At 35.9% G+C, this 19,066-nt stretch overlaps 2 protein-coding genes across 2 annotated transcripts; both read right to left on the bottom strand.

The window, feature by feature from the left end:
- Nucleotides 1-635: 635 nt before the first annotated feature.
- On the bottom strand, nt 636-3,754 carry LOC123226977 (GDP-Man:Man(3)GlcNAc(2)-PP-Dol alpha-1,2-mannosyltransferase). Its single transcript, XM_044651573.1, has 7 exons — nt 3,408-3,754; nt 2,700-2,986; nt 2,081-2,267; nt 1,677-1,745; nt 1,389-1,582; nt 1,110-1,219; nt 636-996 (listed from the first exon to the last, which is right to left on the bottom strand). Exons 1-7 carry the CDS (start codon nt 3,708-3,710, stop codon nt 752-754), a joined length of 1,395 nt encoding a protein of 464 aa, XP_044507508.1. The 5' UTR covers nt 3,711-3,754; the 3' UTR covers nt 636-751.
- A 1,947-nt stretch (nt 3,755-5,701) lies between these two features.
- LOC123227045 (clathrin heavy chain 1) lies at nt 5,702-17,959 on the bottom strand. The gene is made up of 30 exons (XM_044651659.1): nt 17,674-17,959; nt 17,173-17,377; nt 15,917-16,005; nt 15,734-15,812; nt 15,445-15,572; nt 14,741-14,839; nt 14,540-14,648; nt 13,942-14,021; nt 13,635-13,862; nt 13,484-13,549; nt 12,740-12,856; nt 12,406-12,603; nt 12,033-12,149; nt 11,881-11,940; nt 11,600-11,686; nt 11,264-11,347; nt 11,028-11,162; nt 10,863-10,925; nt 10,684-10,788; nt 10,490-10,602; nt 10,137-10,389; nt 9,915-10,051; nt 9,557-9,835; nt 8,465-9,467; nt 7,663-8,148; nt 7,401-7,571; nt 7,132-7,317; nt 6,651-6,773; nt 6,404-6,514; nt 5,702-6,264 (listed from the first exon to the last, which is right to left on the bottom strand). The coding sequence occupies exons 1-30, from the start codon at nt 17,716-17,718 to the stop codon at nt 6,100-6,102; spliced, it is 5,121 nt and encodes a 1,706-aa protein (XP_044507594.1). The 5' UTR covers nt 17,719-17,959; the 3' UTR covers nt 5,702-6,099.
- Between the last annotated feature and the right edge of the window lie 1,107 nt (nt 17,960-19,066).

Below are 19,066 nucleotides of genomic sequence, written 5' to 3'. Positions count from 1 at the left end.
AACTACCACACTAACCACCACCATCGACTCCACTCTTGCGCCACCAATTCATTTTCACGAACCATAAACCACCCACCATCAATGTTGCAACTTGTAATGATTGACAAGTGACATCCATCATACAATTACACCATCGCCGCAAACAAAGAAAAAGCCACTATCATTTGTCACACGCTCACACAACGCCATCCCTATCACTATCACTATCACTATCACTACCAACACCAAGGGCTTCAGCCTCTCCGTCACAACAAAATATTATCTAAAACCACAACAAAAAAAATAAAAAAAATGAAATCCAACACCAAGGGCTCTGCGTTAAAAAATTTCGCTTGATCTTTGCCGACTGAAGATTCTCATCAAGTCAAAGGGCACTACAGAATCTGAAGTTCATTGAGCAGAAGTGAAAGTATCCAAGTCAAAGCAAAACGATGGAACATTAAACACCCACGAGAAAACTTTGATATGAGTTGAACCAACTAATAGTGATTAATAAGAATATTTAATCTTAATTTTTTCTTTCAATCCCATACGCAGTCTGTCATAAAACTAGTTTAAAATGCCAATAATTGGACAAGTTACCATTATTCAACTGGAGTAATTGAATGCAGAATCGAGTACCCAATAATGAAAGCTATCCTTTAATTTTGAAAATTTATATCAATATTTGTAGTTAACCGAATTTCAATGAAGTGGCTTCATCTAGTTTTATCAAGTTACAAGTTTGCTCGGGTACATTTGTATTTGTCCTTCATTTGTTACTACAACATAGAACTGGTCGTATTGCAGCCTTGAAATCTTCATAAAATCTTTGTTCGGAAAATCTTCCAGCTCGTCGTCTTGCAGCTGCTGCCATCTTGAGTCTCTCAGATTCAGGCATCCTCACAACTTGCAGGATTGCCTCAGCATATTCTTCTGCATTTTGGGCAAGAAATCCAGTTGGTTGTCCATCTTCTTCTAAAACAATGTCCATTCTGGGACCAGCAGAGTTATGAGCTAAGACGGGGAGAAACTCTTGTGAGAAGGAGCAATGCAAACAAAAGAGTTTATAGTATAGTGTATAAATAAGCATGTAACTAGTTGACAAAGAAATCAATCAAAATGCTAACCAATGGGGACGGCACCGGCTGCCATGTATTCTACAACACTTATGCCAAAATGCTCATCAGTCATAGAATGGATTCCTGCAAGAGCTCCTCCCAGAAGTTTCACCAAGTCCCTGCAAATTGTAAGAACTTCAGAAAGCTGAGATTGCAACAAAACTCAAGAATCAATGGCCTAGAGGATGCTATCTTTATGCTTCCACACAAGTATTCCAAAGCAGAACATTAAAAGGATTAAGGTATCTGCAAGTACGAATGTTCAACATAAAGAAGTGATTAGCTCACCTGTACATCACATTCTTATGAAATTCCACATTGCCATCCACTTTCAGTTCAATTGCTTTGTCCTTTAAATTCTGCAACCTTTCCTCATCAGATTTATTTCGACAACTACCCACAAATTGGAGCTTAGGCCATGGCAAGTCTGCATCTAATTTCCTTATGGCAAGTGAAAAGGCTTCAAGTTGAAGAGGATGTGCCTGATCAACAAGAACTGTATTATAAAGGATTATTGTGTAGAGGCTTCAAATATGAGCAACTATAACAGTAATACCTTGTTCTTGTAATTCTCACCTTCTCTGGACGAAATTGGGCAACAGAAATTATCTTTGGAGATTCTGTTGGTCTTTCCAAGGGAAGTACCTGTTTAGACTTCAACTTATAAGAAACCAAAGGTTTTAGCCAAAGGGATGAAGTAAAATACTGAAAAAGTGCCAAAATATAGAGAAATAAAATTGCAGCCAATTATTACATGTATATTAATAATGTAAATATATAGTTGAAGACAAACATTCTTATAATCTGATCAATTAAACAGTTGAACTTCTATATAAGAACAATGTTGCATTGGAACCAATGAACAACAGATGAATTGGTAAACAGTAAACTCAGTAATATGAAATTGTCAAAATACACAAGCACACACATTTAATTGATTCTTATGGATTAATCAACCATAAATAGAAAAAGGAACAAACCTGAAGTCCAGAAGTATCACAAGGAGGATAAACACACTTTATACGGTCTGGTATCTTCCATAGCTTTTCAATATGAGATTGAGTCCACGAAGAGTTGACCATTGCCAAGTGTGCACAAGAGCCCACAAACCCATACATCCAGGAAAATAATGTATAATAGAAGATTTTACAGTGGGATAGCAAACGGCTGCCATAAGAGGATATTTCATTAGGAGATGAAAAAAGAAAAGGTACAGTCAATAACCAAATTCTACTCAATATCCCTGCACTAGCTAGTAAGGAACCTAGAATCTCTTAATTTGCTCAGAAAAAACATTGTAAATTTACAAGACCTACAGACCAAGGATGCACCAACATCTAGAAATCATCAAACCTCCAAAAGCCAGTGCTTGTGTGCATACTGAAGGTAGACATGAAAAAACAAAATGGATTCAAGGTGGGCATTGAGTTCAAGTTGATCCTGCTACCAACACAAAAGTTTAAAAGGAAAAAAAACATTCCCTGACCACTTTTCCAACAGCCAATCTTTCAAGCAATCATTTCTAAATTCCACTACTTCTTCACAATCAAGGACACACTAAAACAAAAGAAACAATAATATCATCAAAGCAAATCTGACCTTCGAGCAATTGAAGCATTATTGTTGTACAACGATTTTCTTTCAGAAACACGGGATATCATGTCCAAACTTATAGTTGGATAGTGTGTATAGCAAATGACTTTGCAGCCAAAAATCCGAGCAATAGGATATGTAAACGCATATCCACTAGTGTCAAAATAATACAAAGGTGTAAACTTGCACAAAGCTTCCCATGAAAGATATACTGAGCCAAAACTTTGACCAACCATCGTGAACCGAGGATAAGTAATATCTTCAATCCATTTCCTTCTATCAAGATGTACCACCTGCACATACAAAAATAAATGATAAAAAATGAGATACAAACGATAGTATAAACTTAATTATCTAGAGACATTATATATAACCTAGTGCCAAAAAACAGATCATAAATCTACAAACCTGTTTTTCTAAGTACACATAGAATTTAAGTGTTAAAAAATATTTCTTCTAATCAAACTCAACAATTTTTTTTTTCATAGCATTTTTCATTCAACAAAGCACGACTACTGAGTTTATACCCAAAAAAAACAGAGGATGAACGTACAAGTACAACTAGCTGTAAGCTAATAAAAAAATGCTAATTAAAACTGAGCTTGAACAAATTCTTTCTCATGTTAATCTAAATTTGACTCAATTTGCTGTCAATAATTTAATAACTTAGCAATAGAACCCATTAACACAAACCGATGATAAGTAAAGGCAAACCTTGGGAGGGCGAAGGAGCCGTACGCCGAAGCGATCGATGGCACGAGCCATCAAGGACTGGGGAGAGGCGTCGTGGTCGCCAGTGTAGATGACACAGTGAAGATCGGGATTTTCTTCTTGAATAGCTTTGACTGAACACCATAGAACTCTTTCTCCGCCTCCACCGTCGTTTGTGTAGGGATGGAAGAAGCCAACGGCCGTTTTGTTCCTGTTTTTTCTAGCATTGATTATGTGTGAAGCCAAGATCAAAATTGAGGCTAAGAGAGCTGAGATTAGAGGCCATATGAGAATCGTAAAAGCCATTGCTTTGGACTGGAAGAAATTGAAATATTAAGGTCGGACAACTGTTTCCCACCCCACTTTAATGAAGCTTCTTCTACCCTTTAATTTTGAAAAGTCTATTTTCTCACCCATTCAAAGTTATGTGTTGATATTAGGCCAAAGGACTATGTCCCACCCAAGGTTTAGTGAAAAGACAATTCCCACCCGTTAACATTTTTACCAAATACCAACCCATCTATTAATACTCACTGTTAGGATTAAAGATAAATTTATTATTTAGCTAAAAATATTAAAAAATTAAAAAATATTATATTTCCCTCTCCAAGGTTTAAAAACTAACAATTTTTCTCTCACTTTAGCAATTGAAGCTAACCTTCTCCACCCATCTTTTTGTCAACGGCTGAAGAAGAACGAAGGGTGACCACTCATCTTTCATTTGATGCTCAGACGACTACCTATTTATCACATTTGAACAACACTCAAGTGACATCATGCAATTCATCGATCTAAGCCACGACCCTCGATTCAACTACAATGGCGACAAGATGATGTTAGACGACATTAGGGAGACAAATCGCTTGAATGATGGGGGGACACTGGCCAAGATCCGTCACCCTCTGAGCAATGGATGAAAGATGGGTGGTCGTCCTTCCTTCTTCTTCGGTCGCCAATGAAAGATGGGTGGGGAAGGCCAACTCTAGTTGTTGGAGAATAAATTAAAAAAAAATTCTAAACCCTAAGAGAAAATAGTGACTTTTCGAACCTTGAATGAGGAAAAATTATTAGATTTTTAAATCTAGATGAAAAATATGTAATTTTTTAAATATTTTTAGCTAAATGATAATTTTATTTATTTAAGTTTTTTAATTTTAATGGGTGGGAATTTGTCTCTTTACTAAACCATGGGTAGGAAATATTCCTTTCGCCTAAATATTAGCCATCAAAGGGTATTTTTGTCCCCTTGTATAATATATAATCAACTTAAGATCACTTACACCTGTAAATATTACAAAAAACCTACTTTTCACCCAATTTATTTTATGCTTCTTTCTCTTTTCCTTCTATCTTTCTTTTTCCTTTTTCTTTTCTTGATTGTCGAAAAATATCCCAAGGCAATCGAAAAACACTCAAGGGAGCTAGATACATATTTTACTATTGGAAAATATAGTTCTAGAAGCGACGACTTGCATTATATTTTCTTCAAAAAAATCATCATCATTATCCTCAACATTTGATTGTCACTTCTAAGTTTTCTTATTTTAGCAAAATTCTATACCTCCATAAAGTAAATGGAAAACAAAAGTGAAGAAGATGACAAAGGTTGTCCAAGAAAGAGAGGAAATGTTTCATGTTTGAATATATGAGTTTGGTGATATCTAGGAGGAATGGAAGGTTGGTGCTTTGGATTCAGCTTCTAAAACCCAAGTTCTCTCTGTCGTTGAAAAGTATTTCTTCGCTTTTCAAATCATGTTCTCGTCGCCGACAGCAGTGAGGGAAGGTTGAATGCATGGTTAGGGATTGGTGTGCATGGGATGACGATAATAGGGTACAGTAATCATCAATTTCATTGAGAACAAGCATTGACTTTGGGTGGTGGGGGTAAAGAAATACGTAAAATAACTTCTCTATCTTTTTTTACAGTGATTTTATATTTTATTAATAAAAATAATAACAAATAAATAAATAAACTTCTAAATTTATAAGGTAAAAATTCATCATTAAAGAGATAAATAGTCATTTGGCCATAATAACCCTAAGACTATTTATTAGATCTGTAATTTTCATTATATTTACTTTAGAGTACACATGCATCACTAATCATTATCCTTTACAACCGTAACAACAACACATCCATCCATCCAGAGAATTTTAATACTAAGCCTCTCGTATTTAAAAACTTTCTCATTGAGCACTTCAGCGGTATCATAGTTAGACACGTTATGGTCAACAGTAAAGTAAATGCAATTGAAAAACCTCATCCAGCAATGACAGCAAATAAGAAAAAAAAGTACAAAAACAAATGCCAGAATATATCTAATTGGCACTTAACCTGCACTGCCACTGAGTGGTAGTTTCATATTTATGATCCGGGTCAATTTTGGACCATCTGAAAAATAGTACAAAGCAGGAAATCCTCGGCGTGCCCTCTACAGCAGCCAAAAAATAACTCTGCTACCCAAAATATAAAGATATTACAGCACATATCCACACACCTAATATAAAAGGAAATGCCATGTTCTTTCGACTAGACCTTCACCACTAGGCACAGGAACACAAAAAAACAATGCCGGCTTCAACGCCTGCAGAAACACAACCCAATGGTAAATCTGAACCTCCTGCTGCTGCATTTGTTCTCCCTCCAACCACCAAGGAGTCACTCCCAATTTTCACTACAACTGCCAGTGCCAAGTTAGTAGCTACCCATTGGAGGCATGCCGAAAGGTGGCATTGGAGGCATTCCCATGGCACCCATGGGTGGTGGTGGTGCAAAACCCCCTCCCATTGAAGATGATCCTCCCATACCGGGCATTGGTGGTGCAGGTAACGCAAGGGGCAGCAACTGAGCGTACATATTCTGCAACAGAAACTTATCATCAATCAAATTCCACAAGACAAACAAGTGTTCACTTGTAAAAGGGGGAACAGAAGAGCCAAATCTATATCCATTGCTTTATCCCAGAGGGAAATATGAAATTGGAAATTTCCAAGTTTACCTGCTGTGCAAGTACGTCCTTTTCTTCCTTTTCTTTAGTCTTGACTTCATTTTGCTGCTCAATTTTGTCCTTCACAAGTTCATCAACTTTGCCTGTGTATTCACGGATGAACTGCAAGGAAAAATATACGAAGGTGAGAGAAATAGCAAACAAATAAAAAACAAAGTGAATGAAAATAAGCCACTCTAAGTAATCCACTATAATTTATGATAATGATAATATAATTAGCATGAAGAATGGAAATCACCTGCAACAGATATGGGAAGGCAAAGTCAACCATGTTGTTTATCCAGGCCAGCTCCAGGGCAACATCTGCACGAATTAAATCATAACAAACAAAGAGGCACGATGCAAAGCATTCCTTCTTTCCCTGCAATAATAGCAATAGAAAGATTTAATCACATTCACCAAACTGACCATACACATATATATGTAGCCTATGGTAAAAAGTCATGGACCCTAATGAACAATGTCTATATAAGTTCCCAGTCATAACGAAAAGCACACATTCCACAATCTCTACACCTCAAACACCCCAACAAACTTAAAGCTTGACAAGCCCTTAATAAAAGCCAACAGGATAAACTGCTATGGTTAACAGCCAAGCAGTACCCAATTGGATTTGATCCCGTAAATGGTGAGATATTTGGTAGTGTATAGTAACACTCCTAAACTGAAACAGTATGCATAAAGTAAAAACTACTTGCACAAAAGCATGGATCAGGTACCTGTTCAATGAAATAAACAAGTAACTCCTCAGCCAGTTCACGGTCACCAGATTGTGAAGCTGTCTCCATTGCATCTTTGTAAAGGTTGTCTTTCTTCGAAAGTGCAATCGATTGCTTCCATCTGCCTGCTTTCTTGTAAATATAAGCAGCAACACGTCTCATTTCCAAAAGCTCATGTTTCTCAATCTGTTCAAACCATTAAAAAAGGGTTACAAATTCTGACATTGTCCATAAACAAGACTGCACAATGTTGAATAGTTGCAGCTCACCTTCTGAGCAAGCCCTATCTGATCAAAGTTATCATGCATATCAATTGATTCACGCAATCTCTCGTAGTCCTCCTCCTCAACATAAATCTCATTTAAAGCCTCATTCACAGCAGACACATTGTTGCTCTGAACAGCAACCATATATGGCTTCACAAGGAGAAGATGACCAGCCTGAAACAACAGAGAATATACATAACATCACCAAGCTAATAGCTGTGAAAATAAATTCAGCTAACTTGAGTGGAAAAGATCACACACATACCTTTCGCATAATATCAACAACGCGTGTATGGTCCACACGCAGGGCGAGCACATTGAGCAGGTCATTGATAAGATCTGGATGCTCTTGCAAGTAAAAGTGAACAGCCTTATAATATAACTCCACATTAGCAACTTTGACAGCTACATCTTTGAATTGCATGTGATCCCAAGCTTCAGGTGAATGGTTCATGATTGTCGTAGCAGCATTATCAAACTCATCATACAGTATGTACAAATAGGTAAGTTCTTCCCAATGCTGTTGTTCATCACAAGCTCTGATAAGCTTGGGAATATTGAGACGGGTGGAAAACAATTTGATGTGCTCCATAAGCTTTTCATAACGATATCTAGCATAAAGAACTCCCAACTCAGTAAATATTCCCATATGAGCACGTTCCAAACCTAAACCACTCTCCATAAGAGAGATTAATTCATTGAAATATCCTCTGTTCTGGTAATATTCACTGACTTCTTCCAAGTCATCAACCTACAAAATTCATAATGGCAAGTGAGAGATATGTTGGACAAACATGTATACACTCATCAAATGGCAACGTGAGCATGCAAGTTTACAATACAAAACACCCTGAGAATAAAGGTCAAGACAGGGAAAAATAGGTTTCCAACTTAATGCCTTAGTCACCCAGATGCTAAATATATAATAGACTTTCCAATTGTGTGACACAACGTCTTTAGGCCTCAAAGTGCTCAAATCATTCAAACACCTAAAATGACACACAACCATACCTAGAAAAGAAAAACATATAGAATTGACCTTCCAAATATGTATCTGAAAGTAATACCTGTACAATAATGTTAAGCCCACAAATCTGAGCTAAACGGAACTCCTCTGCATCAACACAAGCAAAACAAACTTCCTTCCATGTCTTTGCACTGTTAGCTTTTCGTGCTGCATCAACAGCACCCTGGAATTGCTTCAGCTTCACAAGAGTAACGGCCAACTTCGCCCAGTTAGATATAAATGCATATATTATTTTTGCAGCCTCATAGAGGGTGTCGTCATACAAGCGATCACCCACACTTTGAAGATTAGCAACATTTGGCATGAGAATAAATTCTTCAATATCACCCAGCCTATCAATCTTTGCATATGCATAAATGAGCTCACTATCCACCTTGGGCTCTTTTACCTTCTGCCTAACCATCAGAAGGTATCTGACCAAGTCATGGTACACATCTACATCCTCAGCAGCACGAATAACTTCAAGGAACTGAGTAGAATCATCAGCACGAATAAATGACTCAATTGCATCACTCACCAGCCCCTCCCTGAGTTGAGCCTTTGCCACCTGGCTCCAAACTGCATCCTCTTCGACACGGAAAGCAAACTCCACGGCCCGTTCAATGCTTCGAATATTGTCCAACAAGACATTAACAGCCTGTACATTCAAATTGAACTTCTTGAAAATCGCAAATGCTTCTTCATATAATTGGGCTTCAACAGCCACTTCCCCTACTGCAGGTCCATCAAAATTATCTAATCGATTAATATAATCCATGACTCTAGAAGGATCAGCCTTAATAGCTGTCAAGATAAGCAGGTTTTGCAAGTTGAAGTTTCCACTGAAAGCAGAATTTTGCAGCACAATCTTCTCCAAAAGTTCAATTAGTTCATGGGGCAGATCAGCAGTCATGAAAGCTTTAACAGCAGCTGAAACTTGTTCTGGGCTCTTGCTCTCTGGCAATGCTGTAGATACAACTTGATCAATGAGCTGTCTTCTGAAAGAATTCTCAGGATTAAGAACCTTCTCCCAAAGATCAGCATCCATCCTTTCAACCACATATCTGTAACCAAAGTACACTCCATGAACGTCCACACACCAGATAAAACCAGGCACAGAATTACCAACTTTTCAGAAAAACAATGTACGAACCTGGCTTGCAATTTAAATAAAGAGTTCTTATTAGTGACATTGATCAGCTCATCATCACATTGTCCTCTGCGGTAAGCAACAACTGCCAGTGTTGGATCCCGCTTCTCACAATACTTGCCCACCACTCTTGAGTCATAGTATGGGTTAGTAGTCAGGAAGTGCTCCGGATTGTTATTGCTGTCAATGATTATTTTACCCAGGGCATTGTGTACATGAACATCTTGGCTTCCTTCACTTACAAGATGCTCCAAGAACTGAGTGAGTAAACGAAGTCGATTCCTGAAAACCATAAGTGGAAAATGAGTAATCTGAAGCAATCGTGACACAAAACAGGACAGTATGGCAGAATTAGGATCACCTCTTCTCACATTCTTCAACAAGGGGCTCAACTGGAAGCAAAGAACGGACAGAAAGAATGAGGCCTTTAATAAAATCTTCTGGGCATTCATCATCCAATAGCTGCCCCACAACTAATGGAGCATTCCCTGGGTTTACCTATAACAAAGAACACGATTCTCAAATAATTAAGATGAAGAAAAGTTCCCATGAAATATGATCAAAGCGAAAAAAAATATCATACCTTCTGAACATAACCTTCAATGTAGCGAAGCATGTTGTTTGTGTACAGGTAGTGTGTCAAATCTGGAACGAAACCAAAACGGTCACAAACATTAATCAGTGGCCTGGCATCAGGAAGCTTTGCTTCCATCAAAAAGTTCTTTGTCTTTTCAGCATCATAGAAATTTGATTCTCTTGTAACTCGCTCCACCTCCTTTATTTGTCCAGTTTTAGCAGCTGCCTCTATGTACTTGAAGTGTATATCAGGATCCTCACTGTCATATAATGCAAACATAACATATTGATAAGAATTTAATTGGATAAACTGTAATCCACAAGGCAAAAGGAACTGCATCCTTTAAAGGAAAGGCTGACCTTGAACTCAAATATGACCCCAGGAAGAAGTAAAGCCCCTCATACGACTTAAACTGCTCAAAAAGTTTTATGCATGCATCAACACCCAATTGCTCACAGTATTCTTTGGCAGTCTGCATAGGTAAGAAATAAGTTAGCTTCAGATTACAAGTCAAATACAACTGGCATACCACAACTCATCCTATAACATGTACCTGCACAATTATCTGTAGGTTGCCTCTTAGATTAACAAGTAAAAGGTCCTTCATGCACTCCAAAGCCCATTCCCGTGAAAGAGTGCCAAAAAATTCAACAAGTGACTGCAAAGAACCAGAATCATTAACAACTACACAATCTTCAGTTGGCAAGAGGTATCACCATCGGAGATGAATACCTGTGGCTCAATTGCATGAGTGTTGACAATGACACGCTTAATATCTGGTAACTCGGTGTAATGCTGCATAGATGGTTATATGTTTAATCAATGAAATATCATTGGAAACATGCAAATAATGTATGGACAAAATGAAAAATTAAGGACAGCTCTAATCTTTATTACTTGTAAAGCTCGCATATAGAGACCAGCTTTTTCACAAAGTTGGGCTATTCGAGGACGATCATAGTGGCTGAACATTCCATTGGCCAAAATAGCATCAGCTACATTTGGAAAAGTTACAAGATTGATTTCCAAGACCTATAAAGAGGGAAGGGATATACCATGTAACTAGCAAGAGCAAAGAAAATTACAAACTCAAAATAAATATAAACCAATCAGCAAATAAATAATTAAATAACCTTAGTTTGAAGATAACCATGTTCAGGAAGATTTGGCTTCAAAACGTCCAATAAGAAGGCTGTCGCTTCACGGATCAGGTTCCTCTGAAATATTTAAGGACAGATTCAGTTAAGAGGAAAAAGGGGAAAAAAAAAAGTTAAAGAGGATAAAACACATTTCACAACAGCATGAATAAGTTCTAAATCATATGAAACTTGTTGAAATTTATATAATAAAAATTCAGCAAAAATATTATCATTTTCTCCAAAAGCATAAGAGAAAACTTAGAGACAGTGACCCAGTGAAATTTTACTATCATACAAAATTCAAACAAAAAAAAGCAATTTGTAACCAACCTGGAGAAAAAGATCTGTAATGGTATTGTAATCAACTGGACAGCCCCCCTCCATTTGAGACATCATTAAGGCAAAATTAACAGCTCCCTGCAATTGAAACTCAAATAGTTACGTATCTTGCTTGATAGTTTCTTTCTTATCAAATTACATTATCCAAATAAGATTCCACAAAGTAACGGGGAGGGAGAATCTCACAAATTTTAAATTACAAAATTTTATCATATATAGAAGAATTAAATGTTTCAATTGATAAGCTTCAACCTTCAAATACTTTAACATACCTGGGGATCTGTACGGAGAATTGTTTGGAGAAGAAACAAATAGTCAGGCGTATACCCAACCTAAAACACAATGTAAATAATAAATCCACTAAGACCATGTGATTCCAGGGGGAGAAGGTCGGAATCAATAATATAATAGGCATGTAGCTTACCTGCTTCGAGTAAATGAGAATTTTGTCAAACTCTCTACGTTCTGCAAAAGCAGCAACAACTTTTGGGGTTGCTCTAGCTTTTATATATATTTTCAATGCAAGATCATTATCCACAGTCTGCCATAAAAACAGAACAATAACTATTTTAAAGATCAATAAATTCATAGAAGCTGTTTTAGAGTTTAAATACAGTTGTTGGGACCTAATCTATCAACTTATGCTTTTAATTTAGGCAATTATTGTAAAAGAGCTAAATTGATCAAGCAGTACGATATTAGAATCCCACCATTGTTGTAATTAACTTATAACAACATTATATTTGCATTTGTTGTTGCATTAGTGGTTATAATTGTATTTGCAAATTGCAACAAACCTTCACAAGGTCTCCAAGTTCCTCACTGCACTCCAACTTGTCCTCAGCCAACCAGTTCTCCAGAAGATTCTTTTTGTTCTGGTTCACAACAAGACGAGATAATTCCAATGACTCGAATGCATTGAGCTTTCCTCTTGTTAAAAGTGTCCCAAAGTACTGCAACAAAGGTGGTGTCTGTCCAGCTTGCACAGGAACACTCTGCAATTATGAAGATAGAAAATGTAACCAATCGTATAAATTCATGTTATTTCAATTCATCTAGCACAGTTTTAAGCTCACAAACTCAATTTTAACAATACAGGAAATACATAAATTGGATCAACAGAGAGAAAACCTGAAATTTGGCCACTGTGTCAGGTGTGCGGAGTAGTCCCTGAGGAGACTCTGCAGCAAGTTCAGCAGCCTCTTTATACTTTGTTTGTGAAAACAACTCTTGGAATCGCTGCACAACCTGAAAATTCCAAGGTGGCAAGTCAACAACTAATTATTATACAAAAATTATAATAAATCAAATGGACAGATGTCAACCTGTAAAAACATCTTTACATATCAATCATACATTAACAGTTGGTCATTATATCCAATATCTTTAACTAAGTCAGTGAGACCAACTCCAGCATACAGCCATTAGATCAATGATGAAAAAAAATCATGCACACAGGCATAGATATACATACATGAAATGGAGTAAAAATGACCAGTTCTATAGATAATAATTTGAATCAATGAAAAATGATTTCTTTTTCTTCTGCTATGTTCTGGAAGTAGCCTGAAAAAATTTTCACCCTCTTATAAGAGACATATAACATACTAGATTGAAGTTTTATATAACATTTTCAGCAAAATATAACAAGAAATTGGTTTAATTAACTGTAGAAATGTACGACAAATTGCCCTGCTTAGAGTGTCTCATATAACAAGGAAACAATACATGGGATTGTTTAATAACATACACATGAACTATAACAGGCATAGAGAATACATAGAGAATAACAGGCACACTATGTCAAAAGAACTCATCCCAGTTCCCTAGATATAATCTTGATATAATAAATGACTAATAAAAAAATTCAATTACCAGATTCTCCGCACCAGGAAGGTTTCCCCTTTTAGCGAGATTGACAGCGAGTTCCAAATTATTTAACTGGAACAAATAATAACATAAACTCTGTGAACAATGTTTCCATATTAATTGATGCTATAAAAACAAACCATGCTTATCTACATACTTGGCCACTAACAAAAGGTACTATTGTTGCTTCATTCACAGTAGCAAGCAACACCTGGCCTCGCCTATTGATGGCATAAAAACCACCCACAGATGAAGCTTCGGCTGTCAGAAATATTGGATCAGGACTAATTCTATTTCTGTATACAGCAGCAGCAGTCTCCAAATCATATACAAACAGTAGTCCAAGCTTGGTGATAACGTATATCAAACTGTACTTGTGGGATATCTGCCAAAACCAAATTAAAGAGTAAGTACATATACTGCAATTACTTAAAAAATGGTTAAAAAAACAGCAAGACTTATACCTGCATTGCCACTGGAAAGTCATCAGCAAAATCAGGGGGAAAGAAAAGATCTGCCTGTTTCTTTGTAAAAGCTGGCCTTCCTGTCAACAGATTTTTAATGTCAAAGAAAAATATAATGCTTCAATGTAAAGAAAGAATAATTATAAACGGAAGAATGAATCCATTAAAGGTTATTTATAATGATCAACAATTCCCTGCTTCCCTGGAAAATCATTGAGGTAATATTATAGAACTTCCTACAGACCTCATAATTTCAAACTTGCAACCAAAATTCTAAACCTCGACAATCCAAACATTACAAATATTCTGACTCAGCAGTCAAAAAAAATTTCAGCAAAGCAGAGGAAGTAATACAGATAAATTTTTTATATCCAAATTCATTTCTTTAACCCTGAAAGCAGTCCATTTTATGCAATTTCTTTGTGAACTTACCAAACACTATTACCAATTTCCAATTAACAGAGCTTTCAAATTAGTCAGTGGTAATGTTCTTTAAATTACGCATGGCTCCAAAATTTTTCGCCATGCCTGACAAGTCTCACAATTTTCCCCTTTAAAGATAAAACAGATGAAGTAAAACACAGAAACGAAAGTTGACCTGGCTGGGCACCAAGCTCAATAACATGCAGCTTTGATGTGACTTGACCAGCATTGAGAGACTTGGTGGCAAAGGAAATAAGAATAGAAGGATTCTCATTCCCTGGAACCTGCTCCAGACAAACAAACAACCATGATGTAACAGAGCAATCGTATAAGACCAAAGGTAAGAGGAAAATTATACTGAGGGGAGCCGCCACACCTTAAATTGGGCAAATGATGCAGCATGTGCTTCAAGTGCTTGGCTACGCTGCTGATCCACAGAGAAAAGTTGCATGTTCCCTTTAACCAATTGTGGCCTCTATAGACATGGTAGAACAAGGAAATCAAAATTAGAACACCATAACTGTTTTAAAAATAATGTTACATGAAAGTACAATGACTTAAACTATTATGAAACTGAAAACGAAAAACTATAAATAAAAATTGAAGCATTTGCAGACTTAAGAGCCAAATCTAAGCACTTCTGAAGAGCGTAGGTGATTAAGACACATCATAGAATCATTACTGATGTTTGAACAAGGTTAATTCTGTCTTTCTATTTTTTTTTTCTTTTAAATAGAGACACGAACCAACTACTACTATAAAGCCCTGTAGGGTACAAAGGGCAACTCACAAAACAGTAGATACAAGGGATGGTCCAATGTGGACTTGCTATATAAGATATAAAATATTCCAGCTACCTCAACTTCTGATACCATACAGTATTTAATCAAAGATATCTCAAGTTTAAGCTTAAAAGAGCATTTGTTAATAATCTTCAAACCTAAAATGAACGTCATGCCAAAATAAACGAGAGCCTTATACAACAGCCCTAAATTAATAAGACCATCATACAACAGGCCTAAATTAATAAGACAATCATACAGCAGGCATCAAAGGGCATAGAATTAAGTATCCACTTACCTCAGCTGAGCCAGGAGTAATTCCAATCAAAACCAACCACTTCTCAGAAGGGTCACATTTGTAGTTTATAATCTGATTGTTGGCCAAGTTAGCTGTTCTATCAAACATCTTAACTGGCTCAGAATCACCTGCATAGAATATTATTTGAGAACCATACATTAGCAAGCAATTTATTAAAAAAAAAAAAAAAGTATACTAGTAGCATTAAAAAAGCATATCCTAGGAAAAGCAAAAACCCAAAGCTGTAGAGCTACATGCTATTTCATCAGGTAAAAGAAAGTTAAAATACCTTCCATGGACCAATGATATACTGCGGTCTGAGTGACTATACCCAACATCTTGGGGCTAATCCACTTCCAAAAGACAACCTACACTTGTAATTGGCCCTCCTTAGACTATTTTAATCTTACATTAAATACAAAGACCAGATTATAAAATTCAATGAAATCAGTTCAAAGAGTAAAGGTCTCACTTGCTCTGGCATCTGGTGTGATTTAATTTTTGCTTTCAACTCAATGTTAAATATTTGTAAGTGATCTTGTGTGGTCCCCGGTAATTGAGCTACCAAAAAAATTTATTCATGATCAGGAAATGTAAAAAATACATAAATACAAGACATTAAGAATTCAAAATGAGCAAAATCATTCAAAAACTAAAAAAATTTCCAGAGACATATTCTATTCCACGCATTAGGAAATTACATAATCAGCCTTCCAAATGTACTTACTTTTTTATAACAAAATAAACGAAATTATACTTAAAATGTAAAAAGGGGCTCCGAGGGTACAAGCAAAAGATACTTGTAAAAGACACAAAATCAAAACAAACTATACACACGATGCCCAAATAGTACAAGAAAAGTGGAGATTGAATAAAATTTCCAACATTATTACTAATTTCATCATCATCATAACCGGTTAGACCTCAAACTTGAAATCCACAATCTGAAATCACAAGAAGCATCATTTATATGGAAACCACTGTTTTGATAACCTAAAAGGCTCAAAAAATGAAAAATAGTGTTCTTAATTAATTGGACAACATAACCTTAAGGGCACAAATTCTCTATTTTCTTGCAGAAAACCCATCATGGTATAAGCCCACTCCTCGAAAAGAAGAAAAAATTGATTATATGGGATAAGCATGAACAAAACCTTCAATGTTGGGCTAAAGTGGTAGAGCCTCTTGGTTTCAAATCTACTAGAGCCACCTATTTGTGATATTATATTCATATAATTTCCTAACTCATCAGGTTGTAAAATCAAGAAGCATCCAGTTAGCACTCAATAAACATGTAAGGAAAGTGAAGGAATTTAAAGGTCTATAGAGAGAACAAAACTATACATATTCACTGCATATATTAAGTTCATAATGTATCATCGGCTTAAATAACATGGATAAATATAATTTTTTGAATCTTGAGCTAAACAATTTTATAAGTGTATAACAGTTAGAGATCACTGAGATTTGAGCTGACTATCAAATAAACAAAAGAGACAATGTACTTCTATTGAAATAATATTTAAACCTAAGACATAGCAGAAAATAATTGATCTATCACAATCATGCAAGGCAAATAAATTATCCATAAGCTTCCAACCAGGAAATGAAAAGATTATTAAAAAAAAAAAATCTCGCTAGGTATTAAAATTCTTCATCTAACAACAGTATCCACCATAGATTCCAATCAACTTAAATCAGAAAACAAAGAAAACTTTTAAGTCCTACCTTTCAGAGCAAGGATTCTAGTGTTAGGATTCATAAGTGCAGAGTCAGCTGTGATTGGCCGTCTCAACGGCTGCATTGGCATATTCATATCGATGATCACAACACTGTTCTGTGGCGTCGTTTCCCGAACACAAATATACTTGTCCGATTCCATAGTCACATTCGTGAAGGTAATATGTTGTGGATTGATCCCAATACTGGGCAACTGCAAGCACACATCAGATCATGAGAAATTCACCACTCAAATGCTCTAACACTTTAAATTCACGTGACATTTCCACTCTTTCAAAGCATATAAATATAAAACAGTAACTAAACAAACTCCCAGACAGATCTGCACCAACACAATTGTCTTGTGATCTACTAAAACTTAAACTCGGCTGAGTGATAAAATATGTAAAATAAATTTAAAAAATTAATCCTATGTAGCTATAATAACTAATGAAATATAGAACTGAAAATAATTTCTCAAAAACTAAATGAATATCGAAACAAACTTACAGTTAAGACCTCCTTCATGGAGATCGGAGCGTTGGCTGCCGCCATATTAGATCAGATCGAAGCAGATAATTGATCTAATCGGAGACCTACGTTGATATTAATGTTCAATTTCTCGAGTCGAGTCAAACACGCGAGATTCAAATCGCTGCGAGATCTAGAGCAGCGATAAACATCTAAAAGGAAGATCTGGAGTGAGAGGAAACGGAAGAAGTAGAGTATCAAGGAAAGGGATGAAAGATCTCATTTATATTTTTACCAAAGGCGGTCGCCACACTACGAAGAAGCGAAGCGAGAAGAGAAAGGCCAAAGGACTTTTTCCCACCCAAGGTATCATGAAATGTCAAAATCCTATCCTTTATCTTTAAAAAATTCAAATATCTATTTATAAGATAATTTCAACTAATAATCTTAATTAGGTTTAGAAATAAAACTATTATTTAATAAAAAAACTTTAAAAACTAAACTTTTATCCTATTTTCTCCTCTCAAATTAAAAATCTCATAATTTTTCTCTAAATTTGAAAAGTAACAATTTTACTCTAAGGTTTTTTCCTATTTTCTCTAGCAATGACCTGTCATCTTTGACCATCAATCATTCTTCCTCCTATTTTATCTCTCTCTCCCCTCTTCAGTCATAGATAGAAGAAAATATTTAGATAACAACATCCAAACAAATCGTCTAAATGTATCGTTGACACTTCGTTTAGACGATAATACCTTCGTTGTCCAAACAATGTCGTGGCTTAAAGAGAGATGACCGGACTTTTCTTTATAGATGAGGGTTGAAAGCGCAATCACTAGTGACCGAAGTGGGAGGAAGAAAATCCTAAGTTTGAGAGGAAAAAATGTTATTTTTTAAATTTTAAAAACTTTAAATAAGAGTAAAATTGTTAATTTTTAAAACTTATAAAGAAAATATAATGAATTTTATGTTTTTAAAATTTTTGTGATAAATATTTTACTCTTAACTTCAATTGAGTTTTTTAATGAAATTTTGCTTATAGATGCATTTTGAATTTTTGAAAGTTAGAGAGGTATTAGAATTTCACTCTTTTGGCAAAGAGAAATGTAACAGGTTTGCAGGAAGCCAAGAAAAGATCGTGCTAAAATGTGTCGTAGTGTAACGTGCGCATCAGTTGGTATTGGATTTGTGGACACCGGCTTTCGGGTGCGATTTGACCCAAATAATATTAACCGAAATATTAATTTCTTAGTCTCCTTGCTTTAATTATGATTAGTTTGGGTTCGTAAATTTTATTTCAGACTTATTTGTACCAGCATTTCTTCAGATTCAAGCTAATGACACAGTGTTGTCATTAGGGATGGCAATTTGGACCCGACTTTAAGGGCTCCGACCCTAACGGGGAGGAGATTCCCTGATAGAAATGGGGAAG

This window comes from Mangifera indica, chromosome 10 (genome assembly GCF_011075055.1).
Source record: "Mangifera indica cultivar Alphonso chromosome 10, CATAS_Mindica_2.1, whole genome shotgun sequence".
Lineage (NCBI taxonomy): Eukaryota > Viridiplantae > Streptophyta > Magnoliopsida > Sapindales > Anacardiaceae > Mangifera > Mangifera indica.
Note: the sequence above shows the minus strand (reverse complement) of the source record. Positions and strands in the feature narration are given on the sequence as shown.